At 40.5% G+C, this 22,061-nt stretch overlaps 1 protein-coding gene across 1 annotated transcript; it reads right to left on the bottom strand.

Annotated features, from left to right (window-relative positions):
• Window positions 1-535: 535 nt before the first annotated feature.
• dcp2 (decapping mRNA 2) lies at window positions 536-21,717 on the bottom strand. Its single transcript, XM_054758281.1, has 11 exons — window positions 21,204-21,717; window positions 17,753-17,904; window positions 16,404-16,531; window positions 13,336-13,434; window positions 13,100-13,252; window positions 12,907-13,019; window positions 10,879-10,983; window positions 8,316-8,424; window positions 3,828-3,923; window positions 3,703-3,754; window positions 536-1,556 (listed from the first exon to the last, which is right to left on the bottom strand). Exons 1-11 carry the CDS (start codon window positions 21,254-21,256, stop codon window positions 1,423-1,425), a joined length of 1,194 nt encoding a protein of 397 aa, XP_054614256.1. The 5' UTR covers window positions 21,257-21,717; the 3' UTR covers window positions 536-1,422.
• Between the last annotated feature and the right edge of the window lie 344 nt (window positions 21,718-22,061).

Genomic DNA, 22,061 nt, shown 5'->3' with positions numbered 1-22,061 from the left:
CCACCAGGGACATACTGTAAATAGGGAACCTCAACACTTACTGTATAACTCGAGAACTGAAGCTTTTTGGATTAAAGGTGAAAGGCCGTCAACAGCCCTGCTAATTTTGTCATTTATCCCTTACAGAGATATGAACAGTCCGTCATTTTATAATAAACCATAACCCCCATAGTACATCTGTTTGGAGAGTATCTGTAAAGAGGAGTGGAATAAACCAAATGTTTTTTTTTTCCGGATTTTATGATGGAGTTGGAGTTGGACTTTGTGTTTTGTATTTACGCACAAGAAAAACGTAATGTCTGTGAAACATTTGGAGATGAAATGCTGACTTTCCAACTGTATTAAAGAGCTCATTTATTTTTGCAATGTAGTAAATTAATCTGTGAATGCACACCATTTTGCGCTGTTCTGTTTTTATTTGCTTTGCCGATCAAACATCTCGGTGTTTCTGCATCTTGATGTTTTTTTTCCCCAAATGGAAAAACTGGGTTGGGTGGATACTGTATTTGAGGTAAGTCCGTCTGTTCGTCCGTGTTGATGGGCTCACCTTGCTCATTCGGTTTGAAGCTGGAATATTCCCACACAGGGGCTGCGGCATTTTCTTTTGCAATCATCCTTTTTCACCTCCTAATTTCTACCTTGCATTGCTCCCCACAAGGCTTACTCTGTGTGTGTGTATGCTAGCGGCCCCGCCGTCCCCCACTGAGACAACGCGACTGTATGACTGACAAGATGTCTCACTCTGTTCGAACGCCATTGTTTTATGAAACGGTGTTGTTCTATGAAGCGTTTAGGTGTTTGAACCAATGCAGAGAGTGAACCCTCTTCCTGCCTGCTTGGAGGCGAGAGACAATGAAACCAGACACGCATACACACAATTATCAACTTCATTTTCATTTAAAGTGTGGTTAATTAATTATTATTGCAAAACTGTTTAACAAGAAATGTTAAGTATGTCATGTTTCAATCTCACATCCCTAATGCTTACTATAGATTTCCATACATCATCTGGAATTGAGACAACTTTCCAAAGAAGACCAACGGAACTTTAATAAAATGCTTTACATTCTACATTACTGGATAAAATCTGAAGATATTTACTAGAAAAGTGGTACCTACCTACTTTTTCCTAACTAAGCAGCCAACGTGTACGGACAGAAAAGAATTACCAACCATTTAAAATCAATGAACAATTTGAACTTTGAAATCAATGCTCCCTGTGGTTCTGAAAGTGACGTTTCACTTTAGAAAGCTCATACTGTGAAATGTTTGACAGGACAGGTCCAGGTCCAGTGAAGATGAGTGGAAGTTAGACTTTCAATGTGACATCATGTAAAACTGACAAGCAAAACTGGAGTGTAAAAGAGTTTCTAGGGGTCAAAGTTGAATTCGCTGGGTCATCACATTTCATCATCCGCCACATCAGAAGTCAAAACATCTCATTATGGCATCCTTGTCAAACTTAAAATGAAGGAAAGCGTTGGATGACAGCAGGTGCTGCGAGTCCTTGTGGTGGGCTGTCTGTGGTCCATTAAGAGAACTGCATGGAGTCCTGTCTGTGGAAAGACAAGTTCATTTACACTTATTTCATCCCCACTGATTGTACCTGAAGTGTACCCCCTTATAATGATATGAACTATTTTCATTGGTAGCTTTATATTAACAAAGGGAAAGAATGTAAAACCATAACATGAAATAAAGTTTATAAATTAATTTGCATGGGTAAATAAGTATGTGATGGCAATAGAAAAGGTGGTTCATTCATTAGGTAGTAGAAAATGCCTTATTGGCAAGCACAGAGGTCAAATGATCCTTTTGGTTGCTCACCAGAGTTTCACAAATCTCAGAAGGGGTTTTGAGAGAGAAAGAGATTCATTTACAACTGTTTGTTAGCAGTCCTTCCTGCACTGCAGATGTAAAAGTTGACAGTAATCCCTCGTTCATGGCAGTTAATTGGTTCCAGAGCCGACTTTAATAAGTGAATTTCCGTGAAGTAGGATTCCTTATTTATAAATTTAATATTTTGGTAGTTAGATCACAGAAAAAAATCAAGTGTGGCGCATGTGTCTCTCACTGAACATTACAGTAACATTACTGACACCTAGTGACCAGTGTAGAGTATAGTCATTGATCCGGACGCAACCTCGGTAAGTGCATAAAGTAGGATTAAATTTTAATAAATGGAATATTTTCGTAGTTAGAGAATAGAAAACCTGTTTACGGCATTCTTAATATGGTTTCTACCATTATTAGAGCCCTGTAGACATCAAATAACACCCCTATAGTCACCTTTACATTTGTATTACCCAATCTCGTAATCATAAGAATGGAAAATAAACCCTTTAGACATAAATTAGATAAGATAGACTCACATGTTAGCATTGACAGCGTACTTCCTGTTGGCTATTGTCTCATCAATCTCATCATTACTGACACTGAGAGACCAGTGTAGAATAGTACTCTACTGCCGCTATTTATGCTTAAAAAGAGACTCACGATGTGCTTCAATTGCTTTATTAACAAGCAGAGAACACATATGCAGTGAACAGCTGACGTCACACACGTCACTTCCCAGGCCCTGCTTCATAAAAGTGCACACAAGTCACAGATACTATATTACACTTCATAGCGCGTCTTTTGAATACCTTATATTTGTATTTTTGTTCATTGGGCCATTTTTTTATGCTTGAAAATGTTCAATTTAGGCCATGAATATGTACAATTTGCTTAAATATGCATAGTTTTTGACTAATTACAGGCCGCATTCAACCACAAAACGAAATGATTAATTAACTCATATACAGAGTTCCCACGCTACCTTGCGGTTCACCTTTCGTGGATATTTTTAAGTGCAATTTTGCACTTTTTTTTTTGAACAGCGTATGAACATGCATTGTGTTCTGCATCCTTGTAGTGTATTACAGTGATATATCGGTACTATGTTGCATGGGTCTGTTATTGTATTTATTACTGCTACCAGTAGAGGGTGTTGTATACTCATGTGAGATTTGAAGACTTGTCCAGACCTGTTCACTTCATCTCAGTATGTATAGAGCCACAAAGGTCCTGATGGGCTATGGGAGAACCCGCCCATTGTGTTATGCGTTCTGATTGGCTGTAGACCACTGTCAACCAATCTCCTTCGTGCAGGACTGCCTGTTTCGTGTTGTATGATCGCTTGTGATCATACATGCTTAATGAAGGCAGAAGTTACGCGGCTGTAGGGTGCATGGAATACTGTAAAGGAATCTTCGGTTCATGGAAGGAGGAATATGTTTTAACAAGGATGCAAAAACGTTATAGCCTAACGGCGCCAGGACAAGCCACAATCAGAGTAGTAAGTCACTTAATTTCTTGTGTCCAAGCTCGTATGTTGCTCATTAAAATTTAAACGAAATTTGAACTTTGAGAGTGTTTCAACAAGACCGAAATGTGGGAAAATGTGTATAAAGTGTATGGTGAGGGGTTTTACAGCCTTAAAACAGACTGAATATAGTAATTGTACAAAAATATAGTTGGCTACTTCGCAGATTTCACTTAATGTGGGCTATTTTGGGAACCTATCCAAGGCACTAAACGAGGGAACACTGTATTTTTGAAAAACTGTGATAGCGGGAGGCGTGAAATTCGAAGCGCGGGGATTACTTTACAGTCTGTTGCTGAAGAGAGCAAGATGTCCATACAATAAAATAAAACGCATACCTTTCTCAAAACTGTCTTGCAGCCTCCTGGGATGAAGCCGTTTATCTTCCTTCTGCATCAAAGTAAACGATAAGCAAGATTCATTCAGAGTTAAATACCGAGTATTTGTAAAGCCATATACTTACTGATAATAGTTTGATATGCTGGCTGCTGAATCCATTTTCAATGCTTCCTTTCTTTTGAGAGGATGAATTCTTCCCAGTGCCTTTTAAGTGCTGGCTCTAAGAAACAAACAGACGCAGCAACGGTAAAGTGCCTTTATGCCTCAGAATCGCACACACCTGGATAACAATTTCACTACAAGACTTTATTTTTTTTCCTTCTTCTTCTTTCAAAGACGCACATTTTCCTCATTGATGTGTTAAATGTCCATCCACACCAATGTAGTTTAAACACATAAAACACATTCACTTTTATTTGATTTAATCAGAAACCTGAAAAAGCAACCAGAGCTGACTTGGTGGCTTTGCAACAACTCTGTTTATCAATATATGATATGTTACATGTACAACAACGTGTACATTATATTTCAAGACGGTGTTCACTTACTTAGAGCCCAGGAGACCAAATAAATGTTTCTTTTTTATCGGATATTGCTCAAGTACAGTAACATTTAGTAAGTAATGTAGTGTCAATTCAATGTTATCTCGCACACACGTTTCCCTGTTGCTCTCCACACCAACACACAACACGTCCTCGTTAATTTATTTTTATTTTCATTATTTCATGAACACTGGAATTCTGAACATCAACATTACAAGACAAGCATGTTGTTCACCCTAACTTCATTTTGCTCAATGAATGCACGACTCTTGCATGTAGGATTCACTAGCAGACACGTTGTAACGCTATCCTAACATCGTCACAATTGTGCATCAGTTATCAATTTCTGCTCCAATTGTGCAGAATGTAAGAATTCAAATTTTGCCAAATCTTACCATTTGTTTTGCACTACATCGTCTGTGTTGTGTATTGCTGCTGGTTTTGCAATTTGACTGTTGAATATATGATTTAGTTCTCATTTTTTGCATTATTGAAGTATTTATATCTTATTGAAGTAGATCAACTTGCATGGGACAAAATTCCGTAAAAATAAAAAAAGTCAGTGTTTTTGGAGAAAATTTGTATGTTTTCCTTTTTTTAAATACCGGAACGGCAACGTTTCAGCACCGGTACCATTTCAAAAAGTACAGATTTGGTACCGGAATTGGGACACATGGAAACGATACCCACCCCTCATCATCAGACCAAAGGCTGCACAGTAAAAACGTACGCGTCGACACAACTTGGCTGAACAGTTTCTGTGATGTTTTATGTGGTGAAACCAAAAATGCAGACTGCTCGGTTTTTATCAACTGGGATGGCACAACCGGTTGATCAGGTCTTATTTGGCTGTCACCTGACCAAACCAACAGCACCAAAAAACAGCAGGGGGAGCACGGTTAAGTGTGCAAGCATCCTGTAAGCAGACTTTTTAAAGAGCGTTAAGTGTTCTGCAGTACCCACACACAGGTACGGTTTGCTTAGCATTCATATTGATATTTTTTTGTCATTGGACCAAAGCAGTCTCTCCCCTTCCATTATATTAGAGAGGCACACCCCCCCAACAGGTCAAATTTATTTTATTATATTTTATTTTCAAGATAGCACCAGAAAACAACAAAAGTAATGTAATGATACATTTCATATAAAACAGGTTTATACGTTATTCTTTTATTGAAGTCACTATATAGTTTTATGTTGTTTATCTTATTTACATGTTTGGTTGTCACAAGAACCGGTAATTCAGTGCCAAGTCAATGCCAACATGCAAATAATACATGAATGCCGTTTTAGTATAGTACCGAGTATTAGGGGAGTCCCGATACAACTTTTTTACTTCCGATCCGATACGGATATTCTATCCATCCATTTTCCATACCGCTTCTCCTTATTAGGGTCGCGGGGGGCGGGGCGGGGGCATGCTGGAGACTATCCCAGCTGACTTCGAGCAACACCCTGGACTGGTCGCCAGCCAATGGCAGGGCACATATAGACAAACAACCATTCACACTCACATTCATACCTATGGACAATTTAGAGTCGCCAATTAACCTAACATGCATGTTTTGGAATGTGGGAGGAAACCAGAGAAAACCCACGCTCCACACAGAAATGCCCAAGGGAGAATCAAACCCAGGTCTTCCCGATCTCCAGACTGTGACCGTGCGGCCAACATGCTAACCACTAGGTCACCGTGCGGCCCGATACAGATATTGCAGGCTTGAATATGGGCCGACACTAATGGTCTATTCACCTGACTATCCTTTTTTTTAGTTTATTCATTCATAATGTTTGGTTATTTGACTTTTCCACCTCCTGTGTCCTCTTTAAATATGTTTCCCCTTTTCGTAGCAGAGGGTTATTCAGCTAACTCAATAGCATAAAGAACATATCTGGGAGGCTGAACAGGCTGAATTAACATAACAAGCCAGCGAGTCCAACAAGCAAGTCACTGGTAAAGGCCCTGTCACACCATGACGATTTAGCCAGCTTACGCCAACATATGAAAAATGTGGCCAATACGCTGGCGTACGTTGAATAAGTTATGGCTAAGTTTTGTATATGTTAAGAGCACGCTGAAGCACGCCGGCATACGTCGTAGTACGTCCAAGTCGTCCCAAAATTTGGTGCATGAATCAAACTTTTCGACGTATGTCAACGTATGATTCATACGTTCCGCATCCACGGGCAATAAGTTATGCGATCGTTGATGCCCATTCACACACGTTATTTGTAAGTTACGCACAAGTCGTAATACGTCAACATACCTTGAGACAAAACTGTATCTTCTTGGCGAGCGTTGGCTGAGAGGAGATAGAGACCGCTGGGGATCTTCAAGCAAGCGTTGGATGAGAAGAGATGGAGGCTGTTGTGTTTGCATTAGCACAAGGGTTTCAGACTCGCGGCCCCCGTCTTAATATGAAAAATTAATATTCGTGTGGCCTGCAAGTTTGATATGAATGACACTTGTCGTGTGCGGAGCCGAACGAACCAATCACGGTGAGGTATATGGCTCTTGACGACGGCGCTCAGAGAGCTGCTGTGTGTTTGTTCTTCTCCGAAACTCCGACCTACGTAACAGTGCACTTTTAATTTCTTACACAAAGATGGGTTTTATTTTGACACACCTTTACAGTACGTTACTTCATGGATGTCTTTGGCGCTTCCTGCCCCCCTCCTCCTATCTCCCTTGTTTCCGCTTTTCTTCATTCATATTTCAATATTCATATTCCTTCTTCCGTGTTTCTGTAACCCTAGGGAAGAAGGTATGCTTTCTCCATATTCCACTTTTCATAATCTATCATTAATCTCTTTTACATACTGTCATCCATCCCTTTTTGCGGCCCAGCCTCACCCAGACTCTGCCTCCAGCGGCCCCCAGGCAAATTGAGTTTGAGACCCCCGCATTACAAATTACACTAACAGTGCATCAAACCATGGGCAATTAAGAATTAAGAGTTGGATAACAAAAACACGGAATGGAACCAACAGGAGGGAAAGGCTTTTCTGATGGAGATGACGCAGGTTCTAACGCCTTTCTAACGCCTAATAATAATGTTTAAAAAGTTGGTTCCATTCCCAGTGTCACAGTGTCCTCTACTGGTCAAGGTGCAAACTTATCTGCTAATGCAAACACAACAGCCTCCATCTCCTCTCATCCAAACGCTTGCCAAGAAGATACAGTTCTGTCTCAAGGTATGTTGACGTATTACAACTTGTGCGTAACAAATAATGTGTGTGAACGGGCTTCAACGATCGCATAACTTATTGCCCGCGTATGCGGGACGTATGAATCATATGTTGACATACGTCAAAAACTTTTGTGCATGCACAAAATTTTGGGATGACTTGGACGTACTACGATGTATGTCGGCAAGCTTCAGCGTGCTCTTAACTTATACAAAACTTACACATAACTTATTCGACGTACGCCAGCGTATTGGCCAAATTTTTCATACGTTGGCGTAAGCTGGCTAATTCGTCAAGGTGTGACAGGCGTTGGGCATAAGTTGTGAACACCGGCAACACGCTACGCATTCGTTGGTATAAGTTGTCTATAAGTTATAGAAACGTTCTATATAAGTTACTAATACGTCATGTATACGTCTAACTCGTTATGAATACGCTATGTATACGCCCAAAATTGAAAAAAAAAAAAAAAACGTCGACAGTTCAACGTATGCCATCAAAATGATCACGTCAGGCATGCGCTGCCTAAATCGTCAAGGTGTGACAGGGCCTTAAGCAAGTTCACCAAGCTCCCACTCCCACTGACTCCAAGCTTAGAGTGCCATCTCGTGGCTGTTGCCGGTAATATTCACTCTTTGCACACACAGTCAGTATGAATTAACATAGAAAAACATGTTAAAACATATATATTTTGATATATGAGTGGCACCTGACAATAAGTTGCAGGACCATCCAAACCATGACAAAAAGTGTGATTTATAGTCCTGAAACTACAGTAAGTGATACCAAATCCCTGTCAATGTGTGGGCAATGAAATTCTGCAAACACGCATAAGAAAGAGTTGAGTTGGTCCAGATAGTTGCCATGGCGTCTTTTCTTACCTGGTTCAGCTCATAGTGGTTCAGATGACTCTGGGCCTTCTGCTGTTTCTGTTTGGTACAACTGTCACCAAGAAACACTTCATTCACTGTGAGGCGCCGGAACTTTGACCTGAGAGAAACAAGGAAGGTAAAAAAAAATGGGTTAATTTGTTTGAAAAATGTGTTAATCATATTTTAATTCTACTAAGTGTTAATATGATAAAGTGTGGAAAATACATATTTGATCCCCTGCTGATTTTGAAAGTTTATTCCCTAACAAAAGATATGAACAGTAGATCATTTTTTTAATTGAAAATCTGAGCGACTAGAACTGTCCTATCTAGTCTTTGATCCTGCTCGGATGAGAGACGAAAACAACCTGAAAAGTCCAGGGGTCTCATCTATAAAGCTTGTGTATGCACAAAACAGGGACGAAAAGCCGTATGCCGTTTTCCTGAGTTGCTTCTACAGATGCACCATCGAAAGTGTCCTTACCGCCTCCATCACTGTTTGGTACGGTAACTGTACAACACGTGATAGGAAGGCACTCCAGCGGGTGATCAAGACCTCACAGAACATTGTTGGGGCAGCCCTCCCCTCACTGCAAGACATTTATAAATCTAGAGTCCTACGCAGAACACACAACCTCATCAAGGACAGCACACATCCACAACACTCATTATTCACACTCCTACCGTCAGGCTGACGCTACAGGAGTTTGAAGTCCAGGACCACAAGGCTGGCAAACAGCTTTTACCCACAGGCCATCAGGCTTCTCAACGAAGCACTCACACACGTCGCACGCAACACACGCACACACTCATAGAACTTTTATTTATTTATTTATTTGTATTATTCATTTGTATTAATGTGTCTTCTGTTGTTGTTGCTTAATTTATTGGTATTAATGTTTCTTATGTTCTTATTCTTTCTTGTGTTTTCTTTCTTTTCTTGGGAGAATGAACAGAATAAGATTTTCATTGCATAGTATAACTGCCTGTTTTACTATGCATATGACAATAAAACTCTCTTGAATCTTGAATCCATGCAAAGTACAGGTATGGGATCTATCTAAGCACAACCTGACTTGAGAATGTATGCACGTTTGTACTTGGTGTACACACTTTTTGGCGACATGGCAAAAAGGCGACGCACATACAAGTATTAAGTGGTGAAGTGAAGTCATATGTTGAAATAAACATGCAATGGATGACAATGAATGTTTATCCATCATTGCATTAACCCTCACGCCGTGACTGACTTAAAAACATTTGTGGAAAGCGTTGCTATTTTACATGACACCGACGGATATCATTTGTCAATCAAATGTAATATCCTATACTGTTCGCGCTCTTTAACATACGGTGACTGCAAAATGGAAAAGTGTGCCTTGATATCGGACCACTTTTTTTTAAGTTGTGGCTCAGTTCGTCCTGCTCTATTCACACCAACGACAGCCAACATGCTCTCACTGAATCTCTGTTTTATTCGTTATGCCACTGCTGTGTTGTCCAAATACAGTGTTCCCTTATTTAACGCGGGCGATAGGTTCCCAAAGTAGCCCGCAATAAGTGAAATCGGTAGCGGTAGGCTGTAAAACCCCTCACCAAATACTTGATACACATTTCTCAGACAGGCAGTAAGTAATATTTTCTCTTGTTTAAACACTCTCAAAGTTGAACTCTTCGTTTGAACTTTAATGATCAACCTACAAGGTTGGACACAAGAAATCATTAAGTGACTCGCGTGTATTTCACTCATATGACCATGCCTTTTGTCCTGGCGCCGCTAAGCTGTAGCGTTTTTGTATCCCTGTTAAAACATATTGCTGCAGTACTCCTCCTATTGCAGTCCTCCTCCTCGAACCGAAGATTCATTTATTCCGTAATGGCGCCCTACAGACACGTAACTTCTTTCGTCGGCATTGTCGATTTTGTCGGGGACAAAACTTGCAAGTCACACTGCAAGGCAAGTGGTTTGCTAGCGATAAACACAACAGGAAATACGGCCATGCGGGCTGGCAAGAAGGAGATTGACAATAGAAACGCAGAACACAATGGGTGGGTTGTCCCTTAGCCAATAAGGACGCACAACACAATGCGCGTTCATACGTTGTAAGGTGAACCACGGTGCAGCGAGGGAACACTGTAGTCTACTTTTTCCAGTATTTACACCTCCATTCCTGAGAAAGTCTACTTCTTCATCCTCATCGTCTTCCCACCAGCTGTGATTCCGAATGACAGCGGCCATCGTAACATTGCAATGAAGGCTATTTAAATGTGGACGCCACATTCATGAACGTCACCTTGCATTGACCTTCAATGGCGAAGTGGAGGTGTGGAAAGGGCATAACTTGAGGCGGAGTTGCGTACGCACACTTCTACTCAAGGTATGAACCACAAATTGCGTGAATGTGCGCGTACGCCACTTTTTATAACTGTGGATATTTTTGTCCATATGCACATTTTGGGTTTCTTACATACGGAGACTTTTAGACAGAATTTCACTCACATTTTTATATATGAGACCCCAGGTGCAATCAATTCAATGCCCTGAGAAGATGAAAAGCGATGAGGTTATTTACCCAGCATTTTCTGATGGCTTGCCTGGAGTGGTGCCATTTGTTGCCAAGTCTTCATCGCTGTCTGGAGTCTCACCTTTCAACCTCGCGATCCACTCCCTCAGGGGCCTGGACGGAAGAAGCAGCAAGTGGGCCGTTAATTGCCAAACATTATTTGTGAGGAACAATTTTAAGTTGAATCTTTAAGTTCAAATAAAGGAGGCCATGTCATGAGATGTGGATGAAAAACGGTTGGCGGCATTGGGGATGAGGTGTACCTAAACCTTTAAACACTTTTACAGTTAGTCATATTCATTTTTCACCTTAAACACTCATTAGTATTACAATGCATTCTCAAAAAGATGTTGACCTTGTAATTGAACAATGTGGCTTTATACTAACAAGTAAGTTATACCCATCAAAATACCCCAGGATTTCATTTTTATTAAAGACTGCCACAACTCATTCCATTTTAAAGAGTGTACATCCATATTGGGAACACTACAAACAGTAGTTACAAGTGGTGAATATGTGCCAAATCAGTACTTTTGAAACAGTGCTGACGCTTAAACGGAGCTCGAACCAGTAGTTTTTAAAAGGAAAATATTTTTGAACGTTTTTGGAATTTGGTGACATGCAAGCTGAACTGAATAGTAATTTAAATACTTCAATAATATCAATAAAATGACAACTGGGTAATAAATTCTCCAATATGAAATAAAATCCACAACAAATTGTCACAATTACCGCAGCAAAGCCAGCAGCAATACACATCACGGGGAATGTGCAAGCCAAAGGCTGGACTGCACTGTATTTGTTCACTCAACTCCCAAACCTACTGCCACTTTTTTTCACACAGTGGTACAGGAAAAAGTGTGCATCTTTCAAGAAGACCATGATTTTTATGCCGGACAATGCTCCACCTCATGCATCAAAGTACTCCACTGTGCGGATAGGACTTAAAAAGGTCTTAAAAATAATGACATGACCTCCTTGCTCACCTGACCTAAATCCTATTGAGTACTTGTGGGCCCTTAAACGTAAGATTTATAGTGAAGAAAAGTGAAAAGAGAAGAAAAAAGGTACACCTCTCTGAACAGACTCCATGGATGCAAGGCTTTTCCGTACTATTGAAAAGAAGGGTGGCTATACTGGTAACTGACTTATTTTTGGAAATGCCAGAAATATTTATTTGTAAAGTTTGTGTTGTTTGTTCATCATTCTGACTTTAAAAAATGAAAATAAAGTAGTGAGATGGGAATATTTTTGTTTTTCTTTGAGTTGCCTAATATCCATCCATCCATTTTCTATGCCGCTTCTCCTCATTAGTATTGAAAACCTGTTTACCACCTTCCAAATATGTTTTTTATAGCCCTCTAGACATGAAGTAACACCGCTCTATAGTCAACTTTACCCAATGTAGTAGACATAAGAGAAAATTGTTGGGTATTTTTAAAATTTCCTGTTCTGTAAAGTACTTCCTGTGGTGGCTACTGTCATCAGTGTAACATTACTCACACCTAGTGACCAGTGTAGAATACGACATATCATTACTACAAATATTTACCCCTAGCCTACGGTTTGTTTCATTTGGTGAACTTACTACACAACTAGTAATACTGACCTACTTGTACATTATAATTACACACACACCCACCCACAGTTCCACCACTAACCTGTGAAAATACTGCAACTTGTTTGATGATGATAACGATGCTATATACATACAGTATGCGTAACCAGGACTTTGTCTTTGAATGCGTGAGCACAGCATGTCTTGTGAATGCCTTACATTTCTATTTTACTTCGTTTAGCCATTTTTACCTTTGAAAATGCTTAATTTAGGCCAACAACACACACAATTATATGCATATGTTCTAATTCATAATAAGCCGTAGTCAACCACAAAGAGCAATGATTTTTGAAAATGTATATATTTGTGAAAAACCAATGATAGATTGAAGCCGCAAAAGTCGAAGCGCAAGGTGAAATATATTTTACTAATTATGGATCCATTAATACTAAACCAGAACAATCACTTTCTCCACTCACCTTATGAATGGAATGGCCATAAAAAATCTATTGGGGGCCAGTCCAAGCTTGGACTTTGGAGTCATGTCGTTCCTGTGACATGGCAGCTTCTCAAGCGGGAACCATTCAATGTTCTACAGAAGAGGCAGAAGAAAATTAAGGATTATTTTTCAGCAGTGAAAAAGACATTTTACTGAGTGAAATGATCCCATACCCGTATTTCCTTTCTAGTTTTGGGGTTAAACTTTGTATCCTTGGATACTCCTGGTATGATGTATAGCCGCACCAGCTGGTCAGTAATTTTCTGCTCAATGTACATATCTTTACAAATACGATTCTTGATGTCAAAGCCTGTCTCCTCCAACACCTAGAAAAGACACAGTACAGTGTATAAGCTATTGCCAAGTGCTTTTCAGTTGCTCAGAGACGGCAAGTAAAGATGCGACTCACTTCACGAACAGCGCAATCATGTGGTGCTTCGTCCTCATTCACTTTCCCTTTGGGAAAGCCCCAGCCTGACTTTGCAAGGTATCCCTGAACAAGGAGTGCCTGAAAGATGTAGCTCTGTTAAATAATAGTATAAAATATCACATGAAAATACAAGAATCACAATTTAAAAATATGCAAGAATGGAGGAAAACCATGTCAACAGACTGTCGTAGGTTGAAAATGCCTTTATTCTCTTTATGTCTCTGGCCCAAGTAAATGTGCAAGCAAGTGGCTAGTTTCACTGTTCGATTATGTTGATAATCGCTTATGTCGACGTCAGTCTGCCAATCTGAGGAGCGTCGCGATAAGTAGGGTCTACTGTATGATTCAGACGTATACCGTATTGCCTGGACTGTAAGTCGCACTTTTTTTTCATCGTTTGGCTGGTCCTGCGACTTATAGTCAGGTGTGGCTTATACAGTACCGTATTTTCCGGACTATAAATTGCTCTGGAGTATAAATCGCACCAGCCAAAAATGCACAATGAGGAAGAAAAAAAAATATATAAGTCGCATTTTTGAGGGAAAATGTATTTTATTAAATCAGAGACCAAGAACAGACATTTCATATTGAAAGGTAAATTATAGTAATAACAATAAAATGGAGAACAACCGGCTAAATAGGCATCTGTTAACGCAACGTGAATATTATGACCACCATTCGGCATCTCAAGAGGGGGAAGCATTGCACAGTCAACACGGTGTATGGTGGGGATGGTGTGCTGCTGACCTCGACTCGGGATGTTGTGGATTGGTGGAAAGATTACTTTGAAGACCTCCACAATCCCACCGACACGTCTTCCTATGAAGAAGCAGAGCCTGGGGACTCCACGGTGGGCTCTCCTATCTCTGGGGCTGAGGTTGCTGAGGTTATCAAAAAGCTCCTCGGTGGCAGGGCCCCGGGGGTGGATGAGATCCGCCCGGAGTTCCTGAAGGCCATGGATGCTGTAGGCGTGTCTTGGTTGACATGATTCTGCAGCATCGCGTGGACATCGGGGGCAGTACCTCTGGATTGGCAGACTGGGGTGGTGGTCCCCCTTTTTAAGAAGGGGGACCGGAAGGTGTGTTCCAACTATCGTGGAATCACACTCCTCAGCCTCCCTGATAAGGTCTATTCAGGGGTTCTGGAGAGAAAGATCCGCCGGATAGTTGAATCTCGGATTCAGGAGTAGTGTGGTTTTCGTCCTGGTCGTGGAACTGTGGACCAGCCCTACACTCTCAGCAGGGCGCATGGGAGTTTGCCCAACCAGTCATGTGTTTTGTGGACTTGGAGAAGGCATTCGACCGTGTTCCTCGAGGAATTCTGTGGGAAGTACTCCGGGACTATGGGGTATCGGACCAGCTAATTCAGGCTGTTCGTTCCCTGTATGACCGGTGTCAGAGTTTGGTTCGCATTGCCGGCAATAAGTCGGACCCGTCTCCAGTGAGGGTTGGACTCCACCAGGGCTGCCATTTGTCACCAATTCTGTTCATTATTTTTATGGACAGAATTTCTAGGCGCAGCAAGGGCATTGAGGGGTTCCGGTTTGGTGGCTGCAGGATTGAGTCTCTGCTTTTTGCAGATGATGTGATCCTGCTGGCTTCATCGAGCCGTGAACTTCAACTTTCACTGGATCGGTTCGAAGCTGAGTGTGAAGTGGCCAGGATGAGAATCAGCACCTTCAGGTCCGAGTCCATGGTTCTCGCCCAGAAAAGGGTGGAGTGCCATCTCCAGGTCAGGGACGAGATCCTGCCCCAAGTGGAGGAGTTTAGGTACCTCGGGGTCTTGTTCACGAGTGAGGGAAGGATGGAACGCGAGATCGACATGCGAAGTGGTGCGGCGTCTGCAGTGATGCGGACTCTACATCGGTCTGTTGTGGTGAAGAGGGAGCAAAGCCGAAAGGCAGAGCTCTCAATTTGCCGGTCGATCTACGTTCCTACCCTCACCTATGGTCATGAGATTTGGGTAGTGACCGAAAGGACAATATCGTGGGTACAAGTGGCCGAAATAAGTTTTCTCCGTAGGGTGGCTGGGCTCTCCCTTAAGATAAGGTGAGAAGCACTCTCATCCGGGAGAGACTCGGAGTAGAACCGCTGCTCCTGCGCATTGAGAGGAGCCAGATGAGGTGGCTTCGGCGTCTGGTCAGGATACCTCCCGGACGCCTCCCTGGGGAGGTGTTCAGGGTAAGTCCAACCGGTAGAAGGCCTTGGGGAAGACCCAGGACACGTTGGAGAGACTATGTATGGTATGCTACTAAAATGACATTATTTTTCCTCATAATATTACAAGTTTATTCTTGTAAAATTACAGCTGTTTTTATTTCCATTTTTGCTGTTATTTTATTTAAAATTTTTCAACAATTTCGACTTGCAAATTCCCTTCTCGCAATTATGACTTTATTCCCATATTTTCACTTGACTTTAGTAACATTATAACTTTTTCCACAACCTAATTTTCCAAAAATTACAACTTTATTCATCGTTTTCTTTCTCATATACGAATAAAAATAAATTATTTTTTCTAAATATTTCAACTTTATGCTACTAAAATCACAGTATTTTTTCTCATAATATTATGATGTTATTCTTATAAAATTATGACTTTTCGACATTAGATTACAACTTTTTTCTCTTAATATTTTGACTTTATTCTTGTAAAATTCCTGCTCTTTTGTTTCTGTTTTTTTTTTTAATTGTTTTCTTGTTAAATTATATTTGTAGAATGTGCCCCAAAAAAAAATGGCCCATGGGCCGCACTTTGGACACACCTGGGGTAGCGGAGGAGCATGCTACATGATAATAGCCAAGTGTTAGACTTAGCCGTGGTGTGGTCAACTGGATAACACGGTTTTCTTCATTTTAATGGGTGTTTCAATAAGCCACTGTGTACTCTAAAAAGGTGGCAATTCAAAAAGAACAATAAAATAATTGTTGTTTGGCTACCTAATAATAGTGCACACTCGTAAAAGAACTTGAGGGTTCCAGCCCAGAGTCACTGCTAGTGATGACATATTCAAATCCATTTCTAATATTGTAGCATGCAAAACTCACATTTTCTAATGACTCATCAAGAATGATTGCCCCGTAAGTAGGAACACCCATCTTGTACTCCTTCCACTGCTCCAGGACTTTCTGCACATCTTCTCCGTTTGGCAACAGGAATGGACAGTGCTGGAAAAGTTTGTAGCTGTCAAGAAAAAAGGAAGCCTTTTCTAAACTAAAGTAATTTAAAGTAGACTGTGCATTGTTATCAGTATTTGTTTTTTTTTTATCTAGACCAGGGGTGTGCAAACTTTTTGACTCAAGGGCCACATTGGGTTAAAAAATTTAGCGGAGGGGCCATCTATATATAGGTGGTCATCAAACAGAACAGCTTATGTGCTTACGGTGCAACAAAACAAAAACACAACACATCCACAGCAAGTTAACGCATCAAAGAAATCAACTACTACTACTACTAAGTGGATGATAAACAACAACCAAGCGGTAAACGGTAACTTAAAACTGTTAGTTCCCAATGCCCGCAAGACATGCTGGGTCGCCCAGCTGCAACAACAATATGAAGTATGAACAATAAACCATGAGATATCAAGAGCTGTTAACACCTCCTTATTTCCTTCTCTGAAGACCTCCTCAACATATTTTGCAATCAAGCAAAAAAGTGCCAAACACAGCAAAGTGTTGGGAGAAAGAGTATACCAAAAGCTACCCAGCATGCCTTGTGGCACATATGGGTGTTTTTTTTGGCATGGGTACAAGAGCAGCATAAAGTCATGTCGCTGGCTACAGTTTCGATGTAAAAAAAATAATTTGGAAATGCCTGGTGGGCCGGATTACGATGCTTGGCGGGCCTGATGTGGCCCGCGGGCTGCAGTTTGCCCATTCCAGATCTAGACGATAGACCTAGATGATAAGAGTGGCTCAAATTAGGGGACAATGCCAAGTGGATTTTTTCGTGGCATGTGTTGCAGGATGCAAACTTTATATCATTCATCACAAATGGCATATAAGTTCCATACGGCAGACACGTTGTTGTGAGTATGCCACCACACGCAAAATCGGCCGATAGTGATTGGTGAGCATCACTTATAAATATTCTATTAAAAGGCAAAAAGAGATTTAAATCATTAAATGAGCTTGAAAATTTTCGCGTAAAAAGTATCGGTATCGGCAACAGCTGTATACCAAAATCTGCAGTATCGCCCCCTCCCAGCTCAAATGAAAAAGGACTTTTCATTTACAAAAAAATGTTTTTCCATGTTGAGAAGCCACTAAATATTCTAAGTACTTTAACACTGTGACCTGTGTTCAGCACACAAAGGTCCCGTGGGATACAGGAAGGATGCTTAAGCCTGAGGAATGCCGCACCAGTATATGTCACTAATAGCGGGAAAGGATATCAGCTTTGGCGAAGTCTCTGATGCCACAGTGAGGGGCATTCGGTGTGTTGGGTATGCAGAAGTCCAGGTAAAACCAGTGTGCCAGCTCAATCTGGAAGCACACCCGGATAGCGTTGTCCCGTTCCTCACTGGGAATGTGCAGGATGAAGCGACTACAGAGACAAAAGGACACTAATTAATTGCGGAAAACCATTTTCGTCGACTGCCACAGTCTGATTGGCTGACTCACGTCGACATGGGCCAGGGGCGTCCAAAGTGAAGCCCGTGGCTGTTTTTTTATAGGCCCGTGGCACATTCTAAAAACAGAATTTAACAAGAAAACTATTCAAAAAAAAAACCAGCAAAAATTTTAAAAGAATAAAGTAAAAATTTTAAGATTAAAAAAAGTTGTAGTCTAACGAGAACGAGAACAATGTTGTAATATTATGAGGAAAAATAGCATCATTTTAGTAGCATAAAGTTGAAATATTAAAGAAAAAATGTTTTAAAGTCGTAATATTATGAGAAACAAAGAAAACAATTAATAAAGTTGTAATTTTTGGAATAAAGTCATAAAGTTACGTGAATAAAGTGAAAATATTATGGGAAGAAAGTCGTAATTACAAGAGGAAAATCTGCAAGAAGAAAGTTGAAATTTAAAAAATTTAAAACAAAACAAGAGCAGAGAATGAAAAAAAAGCAACTGGAATTTTACAAGAATAAAGTCAAAATATTGAGAGAAAAAAAGTCACATTCTAATGAGAAAAAACTTCAAAATTTTACGAGAACATACATACTAAATTTCATGTTAGTAGCATAGGGTTGAAATACTAAAAGGAAAAAATATTATGAAAAACAAACAACAAAACAAAGCTGTAATTTTGGGAAAATTACATTGGGGAAAATGTGATAAATAAAGTCAAATATTATGAAAAGAAAGGTTATTAAGATTATTTAAGAAGAAAGTTGAAATATTTGGCAAATTTAAAAAAACATAAGTACAAATGGGGGAAAAAAGCAAAGATCAATATTTGTCCTACTAATAGGCTTTTTCACCTGTACTCAACAAAAATAGAAACGCAACACTTTTGTTTTTGCGCCCCTTTTTCATGAACTGAACTCAAAGATGTAAAACGTTTTCGATGAACACAAAAGGCCTATATTGTTCACAAATCTGTGTTAGTGAGCATTCATCATTCATGATTCGTAATCTATCCACCTCACTGGTGTGGCATATCACGATGCTGATGACACAGCATGATTATTTCACAGGTGTGTCTTAGGTTGGCCACAATAAAAGGCCACTCCAAAATGTGAAGTTTAACTGTTTTGACGGGGGTGGTCCAGAGGGGTCAGAAAACCAGTAAGTATCTGGTGTGACCACCACTTGCCTCAAATACCGTATACACCGATACAGAGCATCCCAAACATGCTCGCTATCTTCAAAATGCCATCAATAGAACACACTTGTGTTTGTTGTCCATAAGATACGCACCTGCCCATGCCACGACCCCACTGCCACCGTGGGCCACTCCATCCACAATACATTTTACTGTATTGATAGCATTTTGAATACACAGAGATACTGTGACGAGAGCCCGAGGCCTATTGTTGTCATTCATCCACAAGCACCACCTCATGTTGCAGCATGATAATGCACGGCCCCATGTTGCAAGGATCTGTACACAATTCCTGGAAACTGAAAACATCCCATTGCTTGCATGGCCATCATATTCAGCCGACATGTCACCCATTGAGTATGTTTGGGATGCTCTGGATTGGCGTACACGGTATTAGAGACAAATGGTGGTCATAGCAGATACTGACTGGTTTTCTGACCCCTCCGGGCCATGCCCAATACAGTTAAACTGCACATTTTGCAGTGGCCTTTTATTGTGGACAATCGAAGACAGACTTGTGCAATAATAATGCTGTCTCATCGGCATCTTGATATGCCACACACATGACATGGATAGATTATGAATCATGAATGATGAATGCTTACTAACAGATGTGTACAATATTTGAGATAGGCAGGCCTTTTGTGTACATACAAAAAGGTTTTAGGTCTTTCAGTTGAGCTCATGAAAAATGACAGCAAAAACAAAAGTGTTGTGTTTATATTTTTGTTGAGTATATCACAAAGCTCTGTGATACGTTAGCAGTATATTTCACATGGCTTCAAATCACTGTAGTCTGTGCATTGTGACCCTCGAGAGTCACTGCACCGACGCTAGTACGGCTGTAAATGCTCTCGTTCGCTGGTAGCCCGTTCAGGAGAATCACCCATTCGCGTTTGCTTGCTTCTTACTCCTCACGACACTCGCTTGCAGCACTCTGTGTGTGCTAGCGCTAAACAAAGACGGATGCACATGTCAATTTATCACGGTCGGCAAAATGATCGAGTTTGGTTTTATTTATTGTGAGGTTTATCAATTTAGTGATTATCACGACAGGCCTAGTTCACGGCAAACGGCACTAAAGTACATTGTGTTTTTTCTTTCTCGTAGGCATTTCATTGACGAATATTTGCTCGCTTGCTCACAAACACGTTATAATGGGACTGTCTGTGTAGCTTGGCATTACAACTCTATACAGTAGATGGCATTGCAACTCTGCTTCTTAACACAACTCATACGCACACACCACGACTGACTGAGTCGCACGTTATAACATGTAATCTGATCAATATAGTGATATATTACATGTACAGCGATGTTTACGTTAACTTTAAAATCGGCACACACTTACATACATCCCAGGAGACATCCTGAATGCACGTCTACCGCTGCACGAAATGACGTTAACACTATAACGACTCATCAGCTTCATGTTCTGCTGTTAAACAAGGTCTAAAAATGTGAGATAATGTCACACATTTTTTTTGACACCAGCCAAAAGGGTCAGTTTTACCCGTCCACAAACAAACACCAGGTTTGAGTTTTTTGAAAATCTCCACTCAGTCCAAAGTTTTGTGTCATGGCCAATTATGCAAAGTAGATGATGCTACCTCCACCCCTCAACCCAACGCCACAGGAAGATTGCAGTCCTGTGAGAAACACTTCTCAATATTTGGAATATATTACATGCTAGGTTATCTAAATAAAACATCAACATCTTAGCTTTGTGTAATAGGTAACAACGCAAATTAGTGTAATATCCCATAATATATCTTCTTAACAATAGGTTCACTTTTACAAAAAAAAAACGAGCTCTTTGGACACCCATGAATGAATACCACCTCTACATCAACTGAAGCAACATTTCCGCTTTTCGGTTGAGTGGATTGACATTTCCTTCAAATTGATTTTCAGTACATTTATACACGAACATTCAGTGCAACCTCGGCAGGCAAAAACAACAACAAATGCGTCCGTCTTTGCAAGGTGAACCTGTTGAAGATTTGGTTTGGATGATGTTTAAAAGCAAAAGGTGACAAGAAAGAGATAAGAAGAAGCATCCAGTCAGTCACCTGCAGAGATCGTCCAGTAAGCCAGACGGGATGTCTACTCTTTTTGTTTCCATGTTGTTTTGGAGTCATTGAGGCGGACTGAAACAAAAGCCACAGCAGCGCGAAGCTTCCTCCGCGTTTTTACTCACATCCTTCTTCCTGAAGAAGCCCTCAGTCGCCTCCAAAGTCGATTTTTTAAAAGAAAGTTGTAAATGTCGGCTACGAACTAATGGGCTAACACAGAGGAGACGAAGACCGGAGGTGAAACATCTCATCCGGAAATAACGCGAGGCGATTCCGTGGAATATAATTGGTTCGTTCTCATGTCACTCAATGACCAGATACGCTATTATGTTTACGACGCCTGTGCCCCAAAATCAACATCTTAGCCAAATTTAGTGACTACTTCTACGTCACTACCATGCTGTACTCTTTATCACTTTATTGTATTATTTATTATTTCATATGTAGCATTTTATTTTATTGTTGATTCCGTACGTCTTGATTGCTGCTTCTTTTTCTTCTTCTTCTTTTTCCTTCTTCTTCTTCTTCTTTTTCTTCTTGCCTGGCTCAGGGACGCATTGCCGCCACCAGCTGGATGGAAAAAGAGATATAGTAAAACGCTTCTTCTTGCTCACTTACCTGTAATTGCAAGGCAAATAACCTTTTGGTGCATTTGGCTACCTTCTGTTCAGGAACGGGTTTTAAATACAACCTGCCTTCACTTCCTCTAACCAATATTCCCTGCCAAACGTTTTTGATTTTAATTTGATGATGTTTAACTTGGCTTTATTTAATGTTTAAACAAACTAGATCCTACTTTGCCATTCCTTTTCCTTTAGCATACTTCAGCCAGTTCATCACCCTGCACCTCAATAT

This window comes from Dunckerocampus dactyliophorus, chromosome 17 (assembly GCF_027744805.1).
Source record: "Dunckerocampus dactyliophorus isolate RoL2022-P2 chromosome 17, RoL_Ddac_1.1, whole genome shotgun sequence".
In the NCBI taxonomy this organism is placed as follows: domain Eukaryota; kingdom Metazoa; phylum Chordata; class Actinopteri; order Syngnathiformes; family Syngnathidae; genus Dunckerocampus; species Dunckerocampus dactyliophorus.
This window is presented reverse-complemented; position numbering and strand designations above follow the sequence as displayed.